This window comes from Abramis brama (genome assembly GCF_963993115.1).
Source record: "Abramis brama genome assembly, chromosome: 10".
NCBI lineage: Eukaryota > Metazoa > Chordata > Actinopteri > Cypriniformes > Leuciscidae > Abramis > Abramis brama.
In genome coordinates, this window is record NC_139972.1 from 31,900,775 (window position 1) to 31,926,500 (window position 25,726).

Below are 25,726 nucleotides of genomic sequence, written 5' to 3' on the forward strand. Positions count from 1 at the left end.
TTGTTGTCAAGAGTTGCTCTCTCATGATGATTTTGGAGTTAATACTTACAATTAACATTATGTAAAAAAACCAGAAAGCAAAAGCTTTTGTGTCAGGTTGTTATGTTGTAATGCTAAATGTAATGTTAGAATTGTGTAAAGAGCACAACAGTCGGGTCCTGGAATTAAAATCTCCGTTAATTTTTAGCTATAGGTAAACTAATTTTAACTATAACTTATAAACCTTTAAGACTACTGTCAGTTACGAGGTTGTTAATCAATGGTATTTGCTTCTATTGAAGCCGTCAGCCTGCATTATTTCATAAAATCATACTTATAGTTTACTATTTATATATAAAAACCATAAAAACCAAAATGTAGATACACAGCTTTTATTCACAAACAAAAATTTAATCAAATAAGCAATGACTTCTCCTTGTCATCTTTTAAACACAATGTCAACAAGATAAAAACATGTTGTAGAACACATATTGTACTCTATATATCTAGTATACATTTATATAAAAATGATCAAGCTTTAAAACAAAAAAAGTAATATAGAGATATTAACCATGATTATTATTGCAATTCACAATGGATATGTAAATATAAACACTCCACAATAATGATAAATATATCTCAAGCATACATGAAGTCTGTATATATAATGTATGTATGAAGGTATTTTTAAAGCATTATAAATCATTATTCCTTATAACACACATTGCAATTTTATATATTTACGTAAACAATATATATATACATTTTTTACTCTACAGAATACTTTATTCTGACAAAATATTTTATAATGATGGCTAATTTATATTTCACCACTGTCCATGGCAGCATACTTGTACTTATGACACTTTTACATTACTATTTATTAATTAATTTTATCTATCGAATGTCTCTCTCTCTCTCTCTTTCTCTCTCTCTCTCTATATATATATATTGATTAAATATTTTTCAAATGAAAGCCTAATTTCTAATGCATTTTATTATTTAAAGGTTTTTAATATACAAGTGATTATAAGATGTATTGTTGGGCATAATAATACTAATACATTATATATACAGACTTCAAGTAAACGGTTACCCATCTTTTTACACTTGAACCAAAGCTTACTTTTACAATATCAATTCCAGAGAAAGAGAAAGAAGAAACAAGCACGCCTGTGAAATTCATAACAGTGATAACAGTGATAATAAAAAAACTATAATTGGTCCTTTTTGTTAAACACTCTCTAGTTTTTTTTAGAGAGCAGAGGAATTACTGTCAAAATTCACGTCTCTTTGAAAAGCGCATGCTCATATCAATCACAAAAATGTCCATATGAGCATTATGAGTCTTTATGAGTCGGAGTTGCAGTAATTGAGGAAAGCCATCATGCCTTGGGCCGCAGAGCACGTCTCCACTGAGTCTAAGGCATCCATCCTACTGTTGTTCAGGCTGTAGTTGAGGTTGGTTCTTCTAGTACGGATATTGCTTTTGTTTCTTCCCTGCGAAACAAGCGAGCCAAGTGCACAGCAACATGGCGGAGGCGGCACCCGCCCCGGTGCAGTAATATGCCCAGCCGATCTGACAAGAGCCTGAAGACAAGACCGAGACAAAGAGTGTGGGCATTAGTGAACTTCTGAAAGCTTCAAATTACAAAGAATGAAGGGATCATATGTGTGATGGATGATGTTTATTAAGAAATGGTATGTGACAAAAGCCGCTTTCCGACCAAGTAGTTACAGGAACCTAGTAGTGGTCGACCGATATTGGTTTTTTGATGGCCGATGCCGATGCCGATATCTTGGAGAGCAGGGTGGCCGATGGCCGATATAAAGCCAATATTTTTTATATATATTTATTTTAATCAATATTTAATAAATTATAAAACAAAAATTTAAAATAAACATGCTTTTATACTTTAGATGGCAACTTCTTAAATTTGCAATCCTATTACAGTATTTTTCACAAAGTAATTGTTTAGAAATATATGAATATGTGAATAAAAAGAAAGTAAACACTGTAACAGGGCTCTCAGTATTCTGGTAATTTCGTGCTGGTAATCATATTTTTTTCAAATAAAGACAAGGTAACGCTAATTTTACATACAGCACAGTGAAAACGATATGAATATGACAGTTTGCAGCTGGTTATATATCAGCATATTTTAAAATGAAGGATTTAAAGTTTTTTGATCGCGTCTCCTGTGAAGCTGATCTTCTGTTCGCATTCACTCACTTCGCACGGACCGACCGTCACTCGCAGACAGTAATGCACACTTCACAAGATATCACAGCTGGATTCGATTAAATCTGCAAGGTTTGTGAAAATAAATGTTTATTAGATATTCAGAGATTTGTTTAAATGACGTAGATGCACATTTGCTGAATGTTGACGGCAAATGAGAAAGTATTTTAGCCTGATTGTTTGCCTTTTCTGTTACAAATAATATAAAAGCAAACGCTTTACTTTACTTACTTGGCATAAGTTACCATTTACTTACTTTGTTTACCAGTTCTGTCTAACAAAGTATTAGATATGACTGACAGAGATCGTAAATTAATGAAGACGGAGAATGTGAGTGAGCGCTGTTTGATCTGACATCATCTGAGGAGCTGCCGTTCTCTTCTGGCGCTGGTGTACTCTCAGCGCCGCCCGTCAAAATAAAAGTCCCGCTTTCAACACATCGGCCAATCAGAAAAACTAATCGGCCGATGCCGATATTTCAAAAATGCCAAATATCGGCCGATATATCGGCCTTGGCGATATATCGGTCGACCACTAGAACCTAGTTATAGGAACTGTCCACTTCTAACCAGTTCTATGAACTACTCTCCCCCAAACTCGGTTTTGTTGTTTGCGTTCGCACTGGCCAAGTGGCCATAGGAACTGGTAGGAGGGGTAAGAGAGTGACGCAAGCACGGTGACTTTTATTTTGACGGCGCGACGGACCTTTATTTTGGCGGCGATGAGAACGCCGGAGCAAACAATGCTCGCATTCTCTGTGTTTATTAGTTAGCGATCTGTCTAACAGTACTGTTTAATATGTTATTAGATAGAACTGTTATAGAAAGTAGACAGTATATGAAAAAAAGGTTATTAGCCTATGCCGTGTGGTTGATGTCCAGTGTTGCTAGCTGAGCAGAAATACATAATCATGTTTGACTTGGTCCCCTCAAAGTTGCGTTGGATTTTCTCTTCAACATAAAGGTTTAGAGGCCCATCTATCACTGTTTTCCATGTTGTATAGTTAGTTTCTGGAGTAAATATATAGGCTATAATCTGTGTGTTTACATTATAGCTGTTTTAAAAATGGCGGGTCCTGGTGTTCCGCATGCGTTCGGTCAATCAGCGAACACTAACGTCACGGGTAGTTCCTATAGTGCTGGTTTAGACCCTACTCTGAAGTAGAACCTAAATTAGTTCCTCCATGGAGTTCCTAGAACTAAAATCGTTCCTAGTTCCTGCGGTGCGAACACGCCGACATCCGGGTACTTTAGCCAATAGTTCTAGGAACTGTGAAAAGGTTCCTCCGGTCGGAAAGCGGCTAAAGATTTTTCTTTACTTAATGTAGCTTATGGAAAAGTATGGTACAAAGTTATCAAATTTGGCACACTGATTCAGAGACTGTTAATATCCCTTAAGTCTCTCAAACCTTATAGCATTAACAGTTTTAAAGGACAAGTTCGGTATTTTACACTTAAAGCCCTGTAATAGTATATCAATGATACTAAAATTTCGTTGGTGCACTGAACTCTGCATGTTCCAAGGAAGCAGGAGCGAATTTTTGTGTCTAGAGCAACTGGCTGAAAATTATATTATACTTAAAGGACAAGTTCGGTATTTTACACTTAAAGCCCTGTTTACAGATCGTTTCTGATGAAATAGAACGGTTAAGATTAAAATTTGGACACATGCTGCTGTCCCGAGAATTTTAGGTTTCTTTCGCTTTCCCCCCCCACTTCCTAATCCTTCCTAAAACGCATTAAACTTTCGTTTACAAAGACGTGAAATTCACTGAGTGGTCAGGGGTGTTCACTGATATGCTCAAACAAAAATCGCTGCAAAAGATGCTTTCCAACAGGTGTTTTACCATTCGTTGTAAAACTGTGGACCTATTTTTACAAATGCCTCACACCCATACATTCTTCCGTTGAGAGCTTGAATAATAGACACTCCTACAGAAAGAATACAAACAACCCCACTTCCGGCGGAGTAATACCGTACCTCACAGCACATCCAATACAAGTCAATGGAGTTGGACAAAAACTACGATAAAACCTGTTGGAAAGCATCTTTTGCAGCGATTTTTGTGTGAGCATATCAGTGAACACCCCTGACCACTCGGTGAGTTTCACGTCTTTGTAAACGAAAGTTTAATGCGTTTTAGGAAGAATTGTTCCAGTGCCCATAGGCAGCCATTCTGTAGGTCGGGGGGAAAGCGAAAGAAACCTAAAATTCTCGGGACAGCAGCATGTGTCCAAATTTTAATCTTAACCGTTCTATTTCATCAGAAACGATCTGTAAACAGGGCTTTAAGTGTAAAATACCGAACTTGTCCTTTAAGTATAATATAATTTTCAGCCAGTTGCTCTAGACACAAAAATTCAGAGCTGGTTGGATCGTTCAAGGAAGCTGGACATGCTCTTTATGTTGCATTTGCGGTAAGAAGCTCTGTTCTTGCTTGATTTTCTCCCAAGGGATAAAAATCTAGCATTTGCACAGAGCGCGTTCGGCGCTTGAGAAAGTTGGAGGAACTCATTCCCAGTAAGGCTCTGTTATTGCTTGATTCTCTCTAGAGAGATAAGAATCTAGTGTTTGCATGGAGCGCGTTTAGGCTCTCAAGGGAGTTGGGTGAACTCATGTCTATGCATTCTCAGTAAAGGCTCTGTTATTGCTTGATTCTCTCTAGAGAGATAAGAATCTAGTATTTGCACGGAACGCATTCGGCTCTCGAGGGAGTTGGGTGAACTCATGTCTGCATTCTCAGTAAAGGCTCTGTTATTACTTGATTCTCGCTAGAGAGATAAAAATCTAATGTTTGCATGGAGCGCATTTGTTTGCATGAAGCGCGTTCAGCTCTCGAGGGAGTTGGAGGAACTCATGTCGATGCATTCTCAGTAAGGGGTTCTCTTATCACTTGATTCTCTCTAGAGAGATAAGAATCTAGTGTTTGCATGGAGCGCGTTCAGCTCTCGAAGATGTTGGAGGAACTCATGTCGATGCATTCTCAGTAAAGGCTCTGTTATTGCTTGATTTTCTCTAGAGAGATAAGAATTAGGGTTGTGCCGATGGACGATGGCTGACCAACATCACGATGGAGAGCCACCATCGTGATGCCACGCCCCCCACCCTGTCAAACCAGCCCAGTCTCACAGCAGTTTGTGAAATGGTCACGTAATTTAATCTATTGATTCGTGTACACGGACAAGTTTATCTGGTTGTTTTTTTTCGTGATGGTCAGCACGATTCCGTAGCATTAAGAGCCGACTACGGTAGCGAGTAGTATGACAGGGGCGAAAATCCAGGTTGGGGTGGTGGATGGGTCAAACAACACAGGACTTTCACCCAGGAGACCGGGGATCGTGTCCTGCATGTCAAGTTTCCTAAACCCAACCGTCCCGTTCTTTTTTTCCTAAACCCAACCGTCCTGTTGTTCTTTTCCTAAACCCAACCGTCCCATTCTTCTTTTCCTAAACCCAACCGTCCCGTTGTTGTCCTGCGTGTCATGGAAACGTAAGCCACCCACAACCTTTTCCTTAACTTAAGGGGCCGTGTTCATTTCACGGAATTCTTCCGTGGGCCCATCACGGAATTTTCGGCGATTCTTGCAAAGCTGTATACATCTCTGCTGCAGCCCGACGGGCAGAAAGAATTGTGCTACTTCGCGTCTCCGATGGATTTTCCCCTAAAATCGGCCAGGAGGAGCTCTAGGACTGACTCACGGGGTAACTAATGCTTGACTCTCTCTTGATTGATGAGAGTCGAGCATCTGCACCTCGCGGGACCACCGAGGATGGTAAGGATCAATCATGGGGATTGTAGACGGAGCAAGGGAGGAGACTGACGGTAGTTTTTCCTTTTGGGCTTCTCCTGGTATGTTTTTTTCATTCCGTTTGAGGATGCTGCTCTGTGGCTGATTTCGACCTGACAGATTTAATGTGACATGTCTTATTCTGAGGAATTAGATGCAGAGAGAGTTGAGGCATGTTTTATTAATAATCCGCCTCCTCCCCTGTAACTGAATGTGCTCACTTGAGTTTTTTTTCTTGTGGGATGAAAGTCAAGTGTTTGCACCTCACGGTTCGGGCCCCATGTCTGCTGAAGCAGCACGTTAGCCTTGATTGTGGGGTCATAGGTGGGCAAAGTAGAGGTGGATGTTATCAAATAAATCTGTCTCCTCTGCTTACCGCCATGGGGCTCATGGAAAGGCATATGCGGAGGCAAGACAGGCCTTTAAAATCCAGGCCTGTGAAACACCATGAAATCTGCCAAGCGGGACCTAGGATCCCCCTAGCGGCCTCCTTGGGGTTCAGAGCATAGGTGATGAGAGTTATTGGGCAAACTCCATTATGTCCTGCTCTCGTTTGCCTCCCTTTCCTGAGTAAAGGGTAAGGATAGTACGCTACCCCTGGGATGAGTGGCAATACCGAAGGGAGGTGCTAATTACTGAGATTTTTACCACCTTGCATGGTCACTTTAGGCCCCATCCACACTACTGCGTTTTAGTTTAGAAACGGAGAATTAAAACGAATACGATCTCCGTCCACACCAGCTGCGTATTAGAATTGATCTCCGTCCACATTAAAACGTCTGAAACCGCGGATCACGTGACCATTCACCAACACTGGGCATGCGCTAGAGACTTTCAAACATCAAAATGTCATTTATTAATATGTATTTGTGTCAAAATGACATATAAACATCTTTTCCTATCTAAATCTATTATAATCTTTTCCTATTTTCTAGCATGCATGCATTTTCCGCGCGAGCTGCGCCTGAGACGCGGCCGTTTCTTACTGTAAGAAACTCTTCCAGCGGGTGGAGTTTACTGGTACTGAATATTACCTGTGTATACTCCATGACTGATAACACCCAATCATAGAGCCGAGTGTGAGCCTCTGCGTCATCGTTTTTAAAGTCCTCCGTTTTGACCCGTCTTCACTAAAACGCCCTCCGGAGATTCAAAACGCGAAACGGGGTCGGCAGCGTTTCTAAATTTCTCCGTTTTAGGTCTTCGTTTTTGCCGTTTTAGTCTGGACGGGAGGTGCAAACATAGCAAAAGGTCTCCGTTTCTAAACGAAAACGCAGTAGTGTGGATGGGGCCTTAGTAGGCTGCTGAAGTACCCCTTAGGGTAGAGCTAAGTGAATGGAACTATAATGGGAAATTCACAAAAGTCCCTCTGTTTCGCTTACCTCCCTCCCCAACTGTTGTTGGGTCTGGAAGAAGGGATATATGCTCCCCTTTGGTGGAGTGCTTATATAGGTATGATGGTTGTTGATTGTGGCCTGTGGAATGTTGGTCCACTCCTCTTCAATGGCTGTGCGAAGTTGCTGGATATTGGCAAGACATGGAACACGCTGTCGTATACGCCGATCCAGAGCATCCCAAACACATTCATTCATGCTGACTGCAGGAATGTCCACCAGAGCTGTTGCCTGTGAATTGAATGTTCATTTCGTCTCCAAAGGCGTTTCAGAGAATTTGGCAGTACATCCAACCGGCCTCACAACCGCAGACCACGTGTAACCACACCAGCCCAGGACCTCCACATCCAGCATGTTCACCTCCAAGATTGTCTGAGCCCAGCCACCCGGACAGCTGCTGCAACAATCGGTTTGCATTACCAAAGAATTTCTGCACAAACTGTCAGAAACCGTTTCAGGGAAGCTCATCTGCATGCTCGCCATTCTCATCGGGGTCTCGACATGACTGCAGTTTGTCGTAACCGACTTCAGTGGGCAAATGCTCACATTCGATGACGTCTGGCACTTTGGAGAGGTGTTCTCTTCACGGATGAATCCCGATTTTCACTGTACAGGGCAGATGGCAGACAGTGTGTATGGCGTTGTGTGGGTGAGCAGTTTACTGATGTCAACGTTGTGGATCGAGTTGGCCCATGGTGGCGGTGGGGTTATGGTATAGGCAGGCGTATGTTATGGACAACGAACACAGGTGCATTTTATTGGTGGCATTTTGAATGTACAGAGATACCGTGACGAGATCCTAAGGCATAATAATGCACGGCCCCATGTTGCAAGGATCTGTACACAATTCCTGGAAGCTGAAAACATCCCAGTTCTTGCATGGCCAGCATACTCACCGGACATGTCACCCATTGAGCATGTTTGGGATGCTATGGATCGGTGTATATGACAGCATGTTCCAGGTCCTGCCAATATCCAGCAACTTCGCACAGCCATTGAAGAGGAGTGGACCAACATTCCACAGGCCACAATCAACAACCTATGGGCTATGCCCTCTATGTTTGTGCATATTCACAGTCTAGTGAGGCAGACATTCCCTCAGCATGGCATAGTGGGTGTTGGTTCCTCATAGTGCCAATACCAGAAGCAGCAGCGAAGTTCCACTTTAAAAGAAAACGTCTTACACCGTGTCCTAACCAAATGTGGTGCAATAAGATTCCAGCGACAATGTGACGCGACTACGAGAGGTGACAAAATCAATCAAAAACCACAGATAATCAGAACAGGCAGGTTACTAAAACAATCTTTGTCATAGAATACACTTGTTTGTTCACAGTTTAAACATTCTTTTCAAGATCTGAGGTCTGAGATCTGAATTATACATTGTTGCTTTTCGTACGGCTACAAAGCTGGAGCACTAAATGATATTCAAAGTCGCATTACATGCTTTTAACATTAAATAAAGCACATAAACAATACCTGAGATTACCATTGTCATACTTTTTGTTGATGTTCAAGCCGCAGTAAACTAAAATAGAAACCGTTTCTAAACCGTTTCCCTCAGATAAAAGTTGATGATGTGTAACTCAGGCGCCCTTTTATACCCAGGAGCGCTCCGTGTGTGACGTCATGGACTGCTATCTGTCCATGTGTATCATCCAATGATAATTGACTTTTTCCAATTGACACTGGTCTTGTGATTGCGTTCCCCATAGCATCAATACAAGACACAGCGTCTTGTTCCCCTTCTTAAGGAACCGGGTTACATACGCAATCTAAGACATTTTAGTTTTTAGTTTTAATTTAGTTTATGTTAGTACTTTAATAACTTAATCTAAAGGATATGAAAAATGTTTCCTTGGCAACTGAAATAAATACTAAAATACTTTTTTAAAAATATTTTATTTCAAGTAATGAAAATGTTTTTTTATGGTTTTAGTTTTACTTTTAGTCTAGTACAAAAATGTACATCTAGGACCAAAATATAAAGTTTTTAGCATTCATGCCAAAGTCAAATGAACATAGCTTCTAAAATCAGTGAAGTGTTGAATATTTTATTAGTACAAATGAAGCTGCTAATTAAAGGCAGAAAAACAGTGGAATCATAATGATGATTAATTACATAAAATTGGAGAGTGCCATGCAGTTATTTGCATTTATATAAGTTCAAGGGCATTCACGCTAAACATAGCATCAGACCGATGGGAATAAAACAGACTACGGCTGCTTAGTGGATATGCAGGCAATTCAAATTACAAAATGAACAGAAACGACCATATTCTATAACTTAAAAGAAAGAAAGACAGAAAGCAAGACCCTGAGGCTCCCTACAGTTACATCAAAGGACCAAAACCTCTTGATGTCTCATTTAAAGCAACACTCATAGGGAGACATACAAAACTTCTGGGCCATATTTGTTTGTTCCCCCATTGCGGCAAATATTTCAAACAACTTTGACGCATTTGCCCTTTGCTTTCAAATCATGTGCTGCCTTTAAAATAGTAAAACTCCCCAGAGTGAGAGCAGACAACTTCAGGAAAGAAATATTCTCACATCCTCCCAATTCGTTTGAGCCAGATGTTACACTATAATGCAGCTTCTTACTTTGAAATCATGCAGTCCTTTTCACTCTAAATAGCTGTTGCAATAGCAACTCGATATTGTTTTTTTACAATGAAAAATATACCTTCTGACATACAGCCGAGGTCTGGGATTTTCCTAATGCAGACACAGTCTGTCATTTGTATTATAGTTTGGCCGCTGAATGCTAAACAAGCTCTCTCTACAAGTCTGAGTACTTGAATCAACGGTCATTTGCATTCTGTCCTTTTCATGTTGCCAGTCTCATGGTGAATCATAGTTTGTTGCAACATTTAGTGTTGTTTGTTAAGGCAAGTATCGGTCATACTTTGAACGTGAATGATGCCTCAAAACTATATGGCTTGTTGAAGAGAGCTGTGCTGTCACTGTTTAAAGCAATTGGATGCACAATTTTAATCTGATGGATGATAAAAAAGGCAGCAAATTTATGAGTGAACTATACCTTGTGAAAAAGAATTGCATAATTGTATTTAATGTGCACTTGTAGTGTACTTCAAATGTATTATTATTTTAGTAAAATTGTATTTTTATTTTAAGTATATATTTAAAAAAAAATTACAGATAATATAATATTAATTAAATAAAAGGCCACTTAAGCATACTTTAAGAGAGCACACTTCCGTGGCTGTTCCTTAACACTCTTAAGTACACTTTTAAAAAGTGCACTTTGTAATAATTTCAAATTAAAAGTTTTACTTTAAAATACATTTTAAATCTATGGCCTGGTTTCACAGAGAGGACTTAGGCCTTAGTTCAATTAAGACATTTAAGTAGCTTTTATAAAATTGCCTTAGAAAAAAACATTACTGCTGTGCATCTTGGGACAAAACAATGGCAATGATATATTTTAAATATTTATGCAAGTTGTGTTCAGTTAAAACAGCTCAAACATGCATTGTAGTCTAGGACTAGGCTTAAGCCTTGTCTGTAAAACCGAGGGATTGTTATAAAATAATATTTTGTTATGCTTAAAAAAAAGAGTACACTTATTTTAATGTGTTGACCATACTAAAGCAAAGTACTTGATTAATAATTTAAAGTACACATTAACCATGTTTCAAAGACAACAGAAGTAATTATAAAATAAATATGTACTTAAACCCTACTTAAGTTGGTCAAAAAAGAACACTAAAGTTCAGCTAATTGCATTTAATATAAATTTAAACTTTAATACATTTATATTTTATTGCAAATGGTATGCAGTTAACAACATTACATTTAGTCTGCACTTATTTACATACTTTAACATAGCTATTTAAGTACTTTTTAATAGTATGCTAAAGTGTACCTCTTTTTTACAAAGGATCTCTTAAAGCAAGGTCAATTGTTGGACATAGTGCATTAATAGTTCAATGCTATCACTGTGTAAATAGTGTAGATGTTTGAAGATGTATATAAAGTTCAGAGTGAAGGTGACATGAGGACGTACCAAGTTGAAACTGATCTGAGCTGTTGTTACACGTCTGTCGGACCTCCTCACTGTCCCACCCGAGAGGATACAGAGCACAGCCTGACCCGATGAGCAGACCTGCAGAAACAGACACAACAAGACATGAATGACGTTACTCATGTCATGTATAATAGACTATACGCATGCACACAATCATTAGTGGCATTTGCTAGGCATAAGATTTGCTTAGGTTTTTGAAAGTTTTAAACTTTAACCACACAGTTTGTGAAAGTGAAAGTGAAAGTGAAAGTGAAAGTGACACGTGACGGCCAAGTATGGTAACCCATACTTGGAATTTGACCTCTGCATTTAACCCATCCAAGTTAATGCACACACATTAGGAGCAGAGTAGTGAGTAGTTAACACACACACTGCAAACGTGGATACACACACCCAGAGCAGCGGGCAGCCTTAGTGTGGCGCCCGGGGAGCGATTAGGGGTTAGGTGCCTTGCTCAAGGGCACCTCAGTCATTTCCCACTGGTTCTGGAATCGAACCAGCAATCTTTGGGTTACCAGTTCAACTCCCTAACCACTAGGCCATGACTGCCCCAAATCAAGTGACCTGTGCTATTCATTTTTTCTAAGTGATCAGACTTACAAAAAATGAAATTGCCTAAAAGTAAGCAGCCACCTAGAACTACCCCGAACACCTAAACAAGCAGTTAACTAATGTTTACTAATGGGACCTTATTGTAAATTGTCATCAAATATTCTAATAAATATTATAATATGGTGCATAAGGGAAGAGGATGATGTATTTGCAGCAATTTATTGATGGATCCAAACAAACAAAGAAAATACAAACTGGGAAGACAATATTCCAAACTAGAACACACACACTATAATTCAACGGGGACAGGAAACGCAAAAGCTTTACCAAAACATGTAAAGAAAAAGACGGAAACACAAGGGTTTATATACTCTGGGTAACAAGGGGCTTGACAAGGCACAGGTTATGGAAATTAATCGCTAAAGTAACAAATGAGGGTGTGGGAACACGGGAACTAAAAACAAGAAGTGAACACAGGAAACAATGGAAACAGAAAATACACTTTAAAATAAAAGTCCAAAACAAACCCAAAAACTAGTGAACATGTTACAATAATAAGACAGAAACTGCCTTTAAACCAAAAATGAGGTTAGTAACATAATCTAAGGCTAGAACACTTTTCACGATTTTTGCACCAATTTTTGACCCAATTTCTAGATGAGTTGACAATAATTGCAGAAAATCTGCGCCAGTTTTTTGCGGTAAGAGATTTTACAGAAAATCCCATGATGGGCGATTGGGCACAGACACCAATTTTTCAGCTTCAGACTATGATTCCAATCATTCGGAGGACATCAAAACAAGTTTGATAATTTGAGCCGATAGTGAATGAAGCGTCGCCGTGTTGGGGAAAGTTACTTTTTTAAAAAGTAATGTGTTACAGTTTTGTGCTATTCCCTAGAAAAGCAACTAAATGTGGTACTTAGTTACTTTTTTGTGGAAAGTAATGTGTTGTTACTTTTTGTGTTATTTTTTCTCACCTGGGCTGGGATTGCTTGTTTGTTTTTTAATAACAAAAAAACAAAAGTTTTATTTTTGGGAATTGTAAAGGCCCTTTCACACCAAAAGTGAACTGAATAAGCCTCAGGATGAAGGAAATGCAAATTCACTCATGTACAGTAGAGGGTGCCGCTCAAACAAACCTTTCAGCTGCTGCTGTTCTGGACTGGAGAAGAATAGGACGCAGAAGAAAGTTCAATACTCTTACTTTAGCAATAAAAACAAAAACATGAAACACAAATGTGATGTTTATCTGAAGTAATTTTTGCTAATTTGTATGGTTGAACTGGACCATCAAAGGTCTAGCAAAGTCACTAAAACTACAATAATCATCATGTTTACACACAGCGCACACAACACCTCTCCACTTACTCCCGATTTCTCTCAACATGAGGACATGAGAGCTGTCAGTGGATAAAAGGGAAAACAAAGCAACTTCCCAGCAAACAATAGCCGTCATTTCACCATCTAGGTTAACTATAGACCCGATATAGTCCGTCTATGAGTAACCCACTTCTAGCCAAAATAACCTTAAATTTGGTTACATGTTGTTTTTGCCAAAATAACTTGCGAGATGTATGATATTCCATCATGTAAGCACAGTAAACAGTGAATACAAGGTGTTTGGTTTCATTTCTTCACTCATTTCATTTCTTTGTTATCTAATTGATGATGTCTATTCTTGGGCGATGGTTTAGATTCATTTTGATGTTTTAATTAATTAGCTTAAATTTTCACTGACAGCCCAAATCCTGCCTTGTTTTAGCCTATAGACGTCTTGGCTGTGTTTGGACGGCTATTATATGTCTTTTAAACGCAAAAGTGCTTGCTGGGTTGCGTTGCTTATTTGAAAAAAGTAATTCAGATTTTTTGTTGTAAATTTAAAAGTAATGCATTACATTACTAGTTACTTAAAAAGTAATCTGATTACATTACTCGCATTACTTGTGATCCGTTAAACTAACACTGATGCATCGCTACTAAAACTGTCCTCCATCTACTAGTTTTGCAATAAAATAAAATACAATTTACCAATACAATAAAATAACAAAAGTAAATGAACAGAACACATGTACCAAATTAACCTCAATATTTGACCTTTGTTATGTTCAGAACGATTTGAAAATCTGATAGTGTTTAGTCTATGATACCCAGTTTTTCTCTGTAATCATTTACAAAGTCGGCAAGTGTATGATGCCTGGTGTTTTAAAATCTGTTCAGATTGTAAAATATGTGCAGTGTATTCCAGCCTTTAGTGACAAAATAAATAAATAAATCGTTGTATGAGTATCACACCAAAAATGGACTGGGATCAGTTGACTCCCTGCTGAAACTAGCGGGCCGAGGCCTGGTCCCCAGTGCCACAGGAAGATAGTGCCACTTCTCTGAAATTTCATGAGCCGGGGTCTTGACACAGAGTCCCCCTGAGCTCTGTCTCTGGATAGATACCGGCCCGCAGGTCTTCTGCTAAGGGGCTTTTCTATCACATTAGCTTAATCCTTTTCAATTCGCCCCTCACATGCCTATCAGTTTTAGTGGGGCGAGAGAGAGAGAGAGAGAGAGAGAGAGAGAGAGAGAGAGAGAGAGAGAGAGAGAGAGAGAGAGCACTTTGAGGCGCGATGATTAACCCCCGTCACACCGCACACACTTACTGCGGTGGGCTGAGATAAAAGACATGCATCTATACGCTGTTGTACACAGTTTGAGCGAGGTGAGAGATGTCCTTACACACACACACACACACACACACACACACACACACACACACAAGCACACCGATAATCAAATTCTCTGTGCTGCTCATTTTTAATATGTGTACAGACGTTGAGATATTAATCAGGACTTGAGAGAGGAAATCATAAAAGCCCACCAGAATGTATATAAGATATCATCACAATGTGCTTTGCCATTTGGAGGTGCAAATTATTAATGTCTCATTAATGCCCGTGTTTTTTAAAGGCAGGCTCTAAATGAAAATATTTCACACCCTCAAAAATGCATAACTGTACAGTTGCAAGATAAATATGACAGCGTCTCATACTCTTGATTTAATCTCAAAGCAGTTTTATATGGCTCGCAATGCCTTTGTAGATGTAGTAGACCTTCTGGGCTTATACTTTTGATGAATGATACATCAAATCACGCAACTTGAGAAGAACGGTAAAAATGGCAATACAAAATATATAGGGATCAAAAGCCAGTGTTATTTTAGTATAATTGACATACTATTATAGTTTCATTTAATTTTTCATATTTTCATTTAATTTTTCATATTTACTTTTAATTTTATTTTTTAGTTATTAGTCATTTTAGTACCAGTTAAACTAAATGAAAAATGAGAAGTGCTGACTTGGATTTTTTAATGCTTTATTTTTATTTTTAACTAAATGTTTTTGATATTTACACCTGTTCACATTATGAATGCTCTTCTGTGTCAAACAGATACAGTTGCTTCATATTATTATCATATTTACAAACAACTAGTGAAACAGAAGATTTAATAGTCTTTTCTTCACTATTGTGACATATATCTGAGTGAAACTGTCACAATCAAACGGCTTCTCGAACATGAACAAATGGGCGGGACTTGATTTTCTCCGTTGAGAACTGATTGGATGATTGTGGTTTGCTATTGGTGGATCTCATGTGAGTGACAGGTTGCCCCGCCCTCGCGCCAGTAAACACATCATCAGAGAAGAGAAAAGATGAGAGAAGAGAGAGGGGAAGTTATTTTGATTAAAGATTGTAATGATGTGAAAGAAACTAATGATGTGCACAGATAAATAATTTATAATAAATACTGCAATATTCCATTAAAAAATAAGAAGTGCCTTTGATTTCACGGTAAATTTAAGAACAAATTATGCAACCAAACTACAAACTAACTAGTAGCGAACATAGGTTTGATTCCAGGGAATGCAGAAACTGCTAAAATGTATACCTTGAATGGAATTTAAGTTTTTTTTTAGGATAACAATTTTCTTCCAAATATGTAACTGTAACCCTGTCCTCAAGAACACTGATACTTGGGCTTGTGTACAATACATGCCACATAACCACTCAGTCCACATTAGTAACCACCAACAACAGCCTATAAATTTCAGTGCATGAAAAAATCTATCTCCTTTAATAAGCGTTCATCATGTAAAATCATCCAAAAGAAAGTCAAGCTTGTAGATTTTAAGTTTAGTGCCACTAAAACTTTTAGCGCAGCTATTTTAAAAGTTTGCATTTATATAATCTACGCTGCAGCAGAGGCACAAATGTGTTTGCCAGCAGCCCATGTTGTGACGCTAATGTATTCCTGCTGAATATTAAACAAAATCATAAATTCTCTTTCAAGTCGTCAGTAATGTCAAGAGATAAAGAGGCGTGTAATCAGCTTGAAATGCCCCGCAGCACTCAAAAGTAAAAACAAAAGGGGTACAGCCTCCACTGTCCTAAAAAATTAAAGGAATGCTTGGATGCTAAAGGAATGCTAAAGGAATGTTTTTTTTTAGGTCTTCATTAATCATAAAGTGGGTTTTGTCCTCATTTTAGCACTGAGAGACATATATAACACTAATACAGCTAATTAGCATAGTCAGAAAATGGTGTTTCTGTTATCCATCCTTCATTTTATTTGTATTTATTAGCAGCATAAAACGTATTTGAGGTTAAAAAGTGAAAAAAAAAAAAAAATCCAATTATTATGTTCCGATTTATTCTGTTTATTCACTTGGGAAAAAAATTAAATCAGTTTTATGAAACAGAAGGTAAAAGAAAACAGCAAGGGCAGAACAACAAAAGACTGTTCTTCTCATTCTATTCCTCAGCTGTAGCAGGATGACAAGGAGAAACAGAGAAAAGGTTTCATTGCCTGTTGATCAAAGTTTTGCTCCTGTCTTTTATCTTTTCATTTTCTTCCACTTTTCGTGCACTTCAGTCATGCAATCAGTCAGGAATTGTCTTCCATTGCAAAAAATGTTAATGATGCATATTACTTATTGATTCAAATGAGAACGTGTGACAAATAATGATGGTGTTCCTGTGCGAACTCTCCACGGGAGCTGGAGGTGAGGCAACGTGGCTAATCATCTCAAGATCTGAGGTGGGAGTCTAACTAAAACAGCAGGTTTATTTTGTATCTGGTAACTGATGTCCATTGCATAAGGATGAGCATGAACGTAGGGGTATACTTAACTGCTGGCAAAATGGGATTTCAAAAAAACTTGGCAAATTTTTAAAAAATCTGTCCTACCTGGCAAGAGAAAACAGAGAAAAAAGGCTGTTGTCTTCCCTTTTGCCAAACAGGTTGGAAAACTACAATACCAAACTGGGCATGTTGCCATACAAGGTCACTCCCACCAGTCTGCTATGGATACACTTACCAGACTCAAATACTGCCTTGCTTTAGTTGGAAATACTTCTTAGCAAACTTTTAGTCATAATGGTGTCGACTTGTATTGTTCCAGGTGCAATGAATTTATTTCTTTGGCTGAACACAAAAGAAGATATTTTGAAGAATGTCAGAAACCAAACAGTTGATGTACCCCATTGACTTCCATAGTATATATTTTTTCCAACTATGGAATTCAATGGGGACCATCAACTGTTTGCTTTCTGACATTCTTCAAAATATCTTCCTTTGTGTTCAGCAGAAGAATGAAACTTGTACAGGTTTGAAACAACTTAAATTTGAGTAAATGATGACAGAATTTTCATTTTTAAATGAACTATTCCTTTAATGAAAACATAGCAGGTGGCTGCTTTTTAAAATGCTTTTGTTTAAAACACGACAAGATGCAATACAATTCAATAAATTCTGTCCACAATGAAATTGAAAATGCAACACTATCACAGCCAATCAGAACATGGACCAATGAAACGTCAAGGAGGACGAGGCTACCCATCATGACACCTCAGAAACACGCCCGTTCGGAAATCCCCCGTCACTTTTCTAACTAAAATTAAAGAATTGTATGGAAGAAATCACTTATTGTTTGTCGCTTTATTGTGTATATTGGCTAAGACGAGCTGAGTCTGGAGTCTTGATCTCAAGGCTTTGGTCTAAAAACCTCTGGATCTCGGATCCCGGATGGTCTCAGGCAAGACTTCAGTCTATAAATGTATATTGGTCTGGTATTATTATTGGTACTGGTCTGGATCCTGGATGATCAATTCTTGATTCCAACTCAGTTTCAAGTCACCTGTTAAGCAACCAGCAGGACACTTGATCTAAATTAAAATAACTATAGAAACCCCCTCAAGGCATGTGTTAAAAGTAGCGCTGGCCACATGCAGTCTGTCATTTTTCATCTTCATTTGATTGGATTTCATTAAATGTTTTTTTTCCACAAGTTTAATCCTATCCTCCACACTTCCTATATGTGGGTTATTGAAAGACTGAGATGGGTAGAGGAGGGACAGAGGGTGGGTGGAGATTACCAAGAATGGAAACAGCAACTTTATTGATGTGCCAAGAAACCACAGGGAGGAGGATCTGAGCACCAGCTATCAGAAGCTCTTGTTCACGGGCCTCCGAAGTTGCTCTCGAAAAAACTGGGCTATGATGTGTCTTGTCTTTCTGCTTCATCAAACTTTGTGACCTCTTTACGTCTGTTTTTCGACTTCAATGACAGGCGCAAATGAAAACCCTGCGAGTGCATTGACGATTCACTTCACGTCAGTGTCCCAGATGTGCCTGCAATTACTTGTTTGAGGTGAAAAGCAGTGCGTTCTAAACCAGCGTAAATGTGCTGTAATGAATTCCATCAATTTCAGAGAGGTTTTGACATGCAACAAGAGGTGCTTTGGTTTTTAGATGCATGGGAATGAAAATTAGTTACTTTATGGAAATCTACAGCTCTGTTTCAGTAACTGATGTTGCTGATGGCAGGTGTGGAGGGGTAAAACACTTGTTACACTTTATTGTGCACTTGTACCAATGAACAATCTCTCCATGTCTGGCTTCCTACTGTGACAGAATGTCTTTTTAGTTTTATGATATTGCATTACAGAAGCAGAATATTGAGGAATAACAAAATTTCCAAAAATGCTAATAACTTTTGAATAAATTTGCCTATTGTAATGACACTGGTCTTAATAGATTCCTTGGGTTATGCCGAAAACATAGATACCAATTTTGCCAAACTTCCTGTCCGCCATCTTTATTTTCATTCAACACCTACCTTTTCTAACTCATCCTATACCGTTTTTCCGATTTTCACAAAAATCGAATCGTCTCATCTCTAGACCATGCCGACTAAAAGTTATGGATTTCGTGTTGATGGACGAAACTGTTTTCATATACGGCAGCAGCAAAGTTGAGGTATGATGCCAAAATGACTATTCAGACTTTATCTCTGATTTGTTATTATGATTCTTCAGCCATTTGCCAAAAAACCTCTTAAAATGTCTTTAATTGCTCCTTGCTGCAGTTGGCCTGATACTCCCTGGCATGTTGGCATGTCATATTGTCTTCTTTGCGCTTGGCCCCGATAATTGCTGCTTGCAGCTATATTTAGGGGCCAAGCACTGAAAGTGCGTATAGGTACCTATTGAAATTGTTGGCGTTCTTATTATTATTCTTCCATTTCCCCTTCTTCTTCAGGTATGGGAGTCTATGGCAGCCCATAGAACCGCTTGCGGGAAAGTTGTGAAATTTGGCCCACATCGTTTAAAACAAGAGACAGAGCAAATACTTTAACATTGTATCAAAATTTTTATATTCAGAAACAAACTATCTGTGAAATCAGATATTAGTAACAGTAGTAGCGCTGGCTATAGACACTTTGGTGGACACACTGCCTTATAGCGAGATGTTGGCCAGCCAATATCGGCATGTATCAGTGAAACAAGCTGGCATGGCAACCAGTAGATTGGGATTGTTGACAAACAGGTGGATGTGGGTGAGATGATATGAAAAGACTTCTGCAACAGGCGTCCACCCATGTGTCAAGGGTCAAGACAAACAATCCCTCACTATCCATCCCAAATCTATGACAATCTCTCACCTTCTATTAAGATCAGACGCCTGCATTTGAGAAGACATCGATCGCTGAGAGTGTAAAACCAGTCCATTACAGGCTGCCATTAGTGTTGTCCATTAAAGAAGCATTCAATATCCGCCTCTGAGTCGGTCATAATGAGCCTGCAGTTAATGCGTGTGCACGCTCTGTGATTATCTCTCTAAGTGCCATTCATTCAGTCTGGCCTGAAAGCAAGACACCCTGCCCCTTACATGCCTACAAGTAATTCAATATTAAATCACATGATCATGATACCAAACAGCGGGGTTTAAGGTTTTAAGAGGAAATGTGAAAAGCACACACCCTAGTAGACTAGTTGCCATTGGTTGAACTTAGAGGTAAGCGGCATACTTGTGGAAATCTGTCAGTTGATGGAAATGTTTTGACTGGTTTAACTTAATTACCGTAATAACTTATAATCTTGATTAACAGTGCATTTATATATAGTAATCATAATGCAGTCGCAAAAAACATGCCGATAAAGGCTACACTCAAAATTTTAACTTGGGCAAAGAAATAATTGTAACAGGAAAGAAAAATAAAACAAAAACTTGACTTAAATTAGACTTGAAATAGATTTGACTTTAATTAGACTTGACTAGAGTTACAATAGACTTGACTTAAATTAGAAATGACTTGAATTAGACTTAACTGGATTAAAAATAGACTTGACTTAAATTAGACTTGACTGGATTAAAAATAGACGACTTAAGTTAGACATGACTGGTTTTAAAATAGAAATGACGACTTAAATTAGACATGACTTAAAATAGATATGACAACTTAAATTAGACATGATTTAAAATAGAAATGACAACTTAAATTAGACAAGACTTAAAATAGATGATGACTTAAATTGGATATGACTTAAAATAGACTTAACTTAAATGAGACATGACTTGACTTAAAATCAACATGACTTAAACTAGACACTACTTAAAACAGACTTGACCTAAATTAGTCTTGACTTAAAATAGACATGCTCTTAAATAGACTTGACCTAAATTAGTCTTGACTTAAAATAGACATGCTCTTAAATAGACTTGACCTAAATTAGTCTTGACTTAAAATAGACATGCTCTTAAATAGACTTGACCTAAATTAGTCTTGACTTAAAGGAGCCGTATGTAAGATTGTGGCCAAAACTGGTACTGCAATCACTTTCAAATTACTGTAGAGCGGTCTATCCCCTCCCCCTCCCCCCTGACTCGAGGTTGCCAGATAGGTTGCAGGATACACAGTAAGTTTTTTTTTCCTGTTAATTATGTTTATGCTTCATGAGAGATGTTTTGCGTATTTCGGATTCATTACGAGGTCTTTTAGGTTTCGTAACGTTAGACATTTTTTAAATTAGACACTTAAATTAGACATGACTTAAAATATACCTAAATTAGACATGACTTGAGGTCAATTGCACAACCTTAAATAAATAGACTTGGAAAAGTGTATATTGGGATCAAAACTGTGTCCAGCATAAATGGGAATTCCAATACTTTTATTTTTTAAAAGCAACCCAGGATGTACTTGATGAGGGTGGGTGACAAAAGCCAAGGATGATTTTGAATCATAATGACCACAATGTAATAATATTATAGCTAAAAAAAATAATAATAATAATTTTTAATTATTATTTGTTTCACGCTTTGCTCACTATATATAAGTCCAATATTACCATAGGTGTTATTTCATAGTTCCAATAATGACTATAATATAAATCTAAAGTGAAGAATTCACTTTTAACTAGTAAAGCCCACACCCAGTTAGCACAGAAAGCTCTCAGATGGAAAGCAACGAAAAGCAGCCGAATGCAGTGTGAGACATCATTTGCCCATAAATGCATTAGGGAGTTTTTATTCTCATGGTATTTTATGAGTTCATGCATTTAAATTGTGTGTCATTTCCATCAGTGAGCACAAATAATTTTCCACATTCACACACAGTAACTTTCACTCACAAATGCCTTGGCTGGCTGACGGTTTTTTAAAGGCCTGCAGTGGTTACATGCATGACTGGGTCACATTTTGTTCAGAGACTCTTTTAGACAAATAATTCCATAATCTATATTTATGAAACGAAACCTAAGCACTCGTTTCTAAATGTTGCTGGGATGCCAACATGACTGAATGTTTGCCTTCACGCCGTACAGCAAAAATCATGCAGGTTTATGAAAAGTTGGCCTATGTTTATCCACATAATAAAGGTTGAAAGGTGAGTTCTTAATCCAGTCATCAGAGGTTTACTTTCTCTGCTGAAATCCTCTTTGGAGTGAGAACAAGGCTTTTTCTTTCATCTGTCTGCCAGTGCTCTGTCTCGGGATCACTTGTACCTTTTGTCATCCTTTCCTAGTCCTCTTCAATGGCGCCTCAGGAATTCTGCGCCCCTGCTCTCTGGCCCACACAATACCATTCATGTTTAGCATTCAAAAGGGCAGAAAGGAGAGGGCAGGGCGAAAAGAAATAAGCCCAGTTGAGTTTTAGGGAGCGACAGAATGGGAGCCGTGAATAGGTCACGTCGGAGCCGCTTTTAAAGGGCTGCTGTCAGAGGCTTTGAATGAACGAGGAGTGCTGTGAAAAACGGCCCACCGAGGGATGAGGGCATCGAGGCGACTGTCGAGGTGAATGAACCGTCAGGACGGGACCTGCCTCTCCCTCAGACACTTTCACAGGGGACGAAGACTGATGGAAGGAGAACAGAATGGCCGAATGGAGAAGAAACAGGAGAAAAGAATACAAGAGGAAGTACAAGGACCAACTGACACATTTAGATGAATGTGAAAAAACCAACAGAAGCCAAAGTAGCTACACAAAAATAAGGCATATGATTTATATAAATATTTAAAACAATATACATAATATTATTCTCTAATATTTACTTTTTGTTATAGATTAAACAATTATATATTATTAATAGGGCTGTCATTTTACTGTTTTACATTGTGTGATTAAAGAAAATAATTATATTATAAAGAATTATGCCGCTTGACTTTTACATTAATTTGTCAATAAGAAATGATCCTATACGCATAACAAGACTGCAGGCCAGTGATATGCTGTTAAATGATATGGGAATAATATAAAAATGTAATGAATTTATTACTAATCTAATTAGTTTCTATGAATAATTTAGATATTTAATTTGTTATTAGTGTTATTTTAGTATTATTGAGATTTTATTAATGTTGTGAAGTAGTTTTTATTTTGTTCTGCTTTCATTTTAAGTTTAGTCACATATTTAGTCATTTAGTTGTGTATTTTGTCACTTATTTAAAAAAAACATGTCTATATAGTTTTTATTCATTTTTATTTCAATTTTTGTTTTAATAATTAGTTAAGTTAAACTAAATGAAAAATATAAAATATGTAAGCATGAAGAATCTATTAATATTGATTAAAGATAAATAAATGATAGTATGAATAATAAATAATAAAATAAAGATGAATCTACATATTATGTAATAAATCTTTAATTAGTTACTATAAATCATTTTTCTCTGTAAATCATTTATATTATATATAATTTATAATAATACAATATAATTTATATCTTATAAATAATTTATATAATTTATTATTAATGATTGTAAATATAGTGTGTGTGTATATATATATATATATATACAGTGAGGAAAATAAGTATTTGAACACCCTGCTATTTTGCAAGTTCTCCCACTTGGAAATCATGGAGGGGTCTGAAATTGTCATCGTAGGTGCATGTCCACTGTGAGAGACATAATCTAAAAAAAAAATCCAGAAATCACAATATATGATTTTTTAACTATTTATTTGTATGATACAGCTGCAAATAAGTATTTGAACACCTGTCTATCAGCTAGAATTCTGACCCTCAAAGACCTGTTAGTCTGCCTTTAAAATGTTCACCTCCACTCCATTTATTATCCTAAATTAGATGCACCTGTTTGAGGTCGTTAGCTGCATAAAGACACCTGTCCACCCCATACAATCAGTAAGAATCCAACTACTAACATGGCCAAGACCAAAGAGCTGTCCAAAGACACTAGAGACAAAATTGTACACCTCCACAAGGCTGGAAAGGGCTACGGGGAAATTGCCAAGCAGCTTGGTGAAAAAAGGTCCACTGTTGGAGCAATCATTAGAAAATGGAAGAAGCTAAACATGACTGTCAATCTCCCTCGGACTGGGGCTCCATGCAAGATCTCACCTCGTGGGGTCTCAATGATCCTAAGAAAGGTGAGAAATCAGCCCAGAACTACACGGGAGGAGCTGGTCAATGACCTGAAAAGAGCTGGGACCACCGTTTCCAAGGTTACTGTTGGTAATACACTAAGACGTCATGGTTTGAAATCATGCATGGCACGGAAGGTTCCCCAGCTTAAACCAGCACATGTCAAGGCCCGTCTTAAGTTTGCCAATGACCATTTGGATGATCTAGAGGAGTCATGGGAGAAAGTCATGTGGTCAGATGAGACCAAAATAGAACTTTTTGGTCATAATTCCACTAAACGTGTTTGGAGGAAGAAGAATGATGAGTACCATCCCAAGAACACCATCCCTACTGTGAAGCATGGGGGTGGTAGCATCATGCTTTGGGGGTGTTTTTCTGCACATGGGACAGGGCGACTGCACTGTATTAAGGAGAGGATGACCGGGGCCATGTATTGCAAGATTTTGGGGAACAACCTCCTTCCCTCAGTTAGAGCATTGAAGATGGGTCGAGGCTGGGTCTTCCAACATGACAATGACCCGAAGCACACAGCCAGGATAACCAAGGAGTGGCTCTGTAAGAAGCATATCAAGGTTCTGGCGTGGCCTAGCCAGTCTCCAGACCTAAACCCAATAGAGAATCTTTGGAGGGAGCTCAAACTCCGTGTTTCTCAGCAACAGCCCAGAAACCTGACTGATCTAGAGAAGATCTGTGTGGAGGAGTGGGCCAAAATCCCTCCTGCAGTGTGTGCAAACCTGGTGAAAAACTACAGGAAACGTTTGACCTCTTTAATTGCAAACAAAGGCTACTGTACCAAATATTAACATTGATTTTCTCAGGTGTTCAAATACTTATTTGCAGCTGTATCATACAAATAAATAGTAAAAAAAATCATACATTGTGATTTCTGGATATTTTTTTTTGATTATGTCTCTCACAGTGGACATGCACCTACGATGACAATTTCAGACCCTTCCATGATTTCTAAGTGGGAGAACTTGCAAAATAGCAGGGTGTTCAAATACTTATTTTCCTCACTGTATATATATATATTGCTATTTTGCAAGTTCTCCCACTTAGAAATCATGGAGGGGTCTGAAATTGTCATCGTAGGTGCATGTCCACTGTGAGAGACATAATCTAAAAAAAATAATCCAGAAATCACAATGTATGATTTTTTTAACTATTTATTTGTATGATACAGCTGCAAATAAGTATTTGAACACCTGTCTATCAGCTAGAATTCTGACCCTCAAAGACCTGTTAGTCTGCCTTTAAAATGTCCACTTCCACTCCATTTATTATCCTAAATTAGATGCACCTGTTTGAGGTCGTTAGCTGCATAAAGACACCTGTCCACCCCATACAATCAGTAAGAATCCAACTACTAACATGGCCAAGACCAAAGAGCTGTCCAAAGACACTAGAGACAAAATTGTACACCTCCACAAGGCTGGAAAGGGCTACGGGGAAATTGCCAAGCAGCTTGGTGAAAAAAGGTCCACTGTTGGAGCAATCATTAGAAAATGG

At 38.1% G+C, this 25,726-nt stretch overlaps 1 protein-coding gene across 1 annotated transcript in view; it reads right to left on the reverse strand.

Moving 5' to 3' along the window:
• Positions 1–355: 355 nt before the first annotated feature.
• The window catches only part of LOC311091113 (LHFPL tetraspan subfamily member 6 protein), an 83,021-nt gene continuing 57,650 nt past the window's right edge, over positions 356–25,726 (reverse strand). Inside the window, exons 3-4 of the mRNA XM_084126876.1 lie at positions 11,433–11,531; positions 356–1,569 (exon numbers count right to left, since the gene is read on the reverse strand). Of these exons, the coding sequence (XP_083983002.1) occupies positions 1,451–1,569; positions 11,433–11,531 (218 nt within the window). The 3' untranslated portion in view covers positions 356–1,450. The remainder of the gene's footprint in view (positions 1,570–11,432; positions 11,532–25,726) is intronic.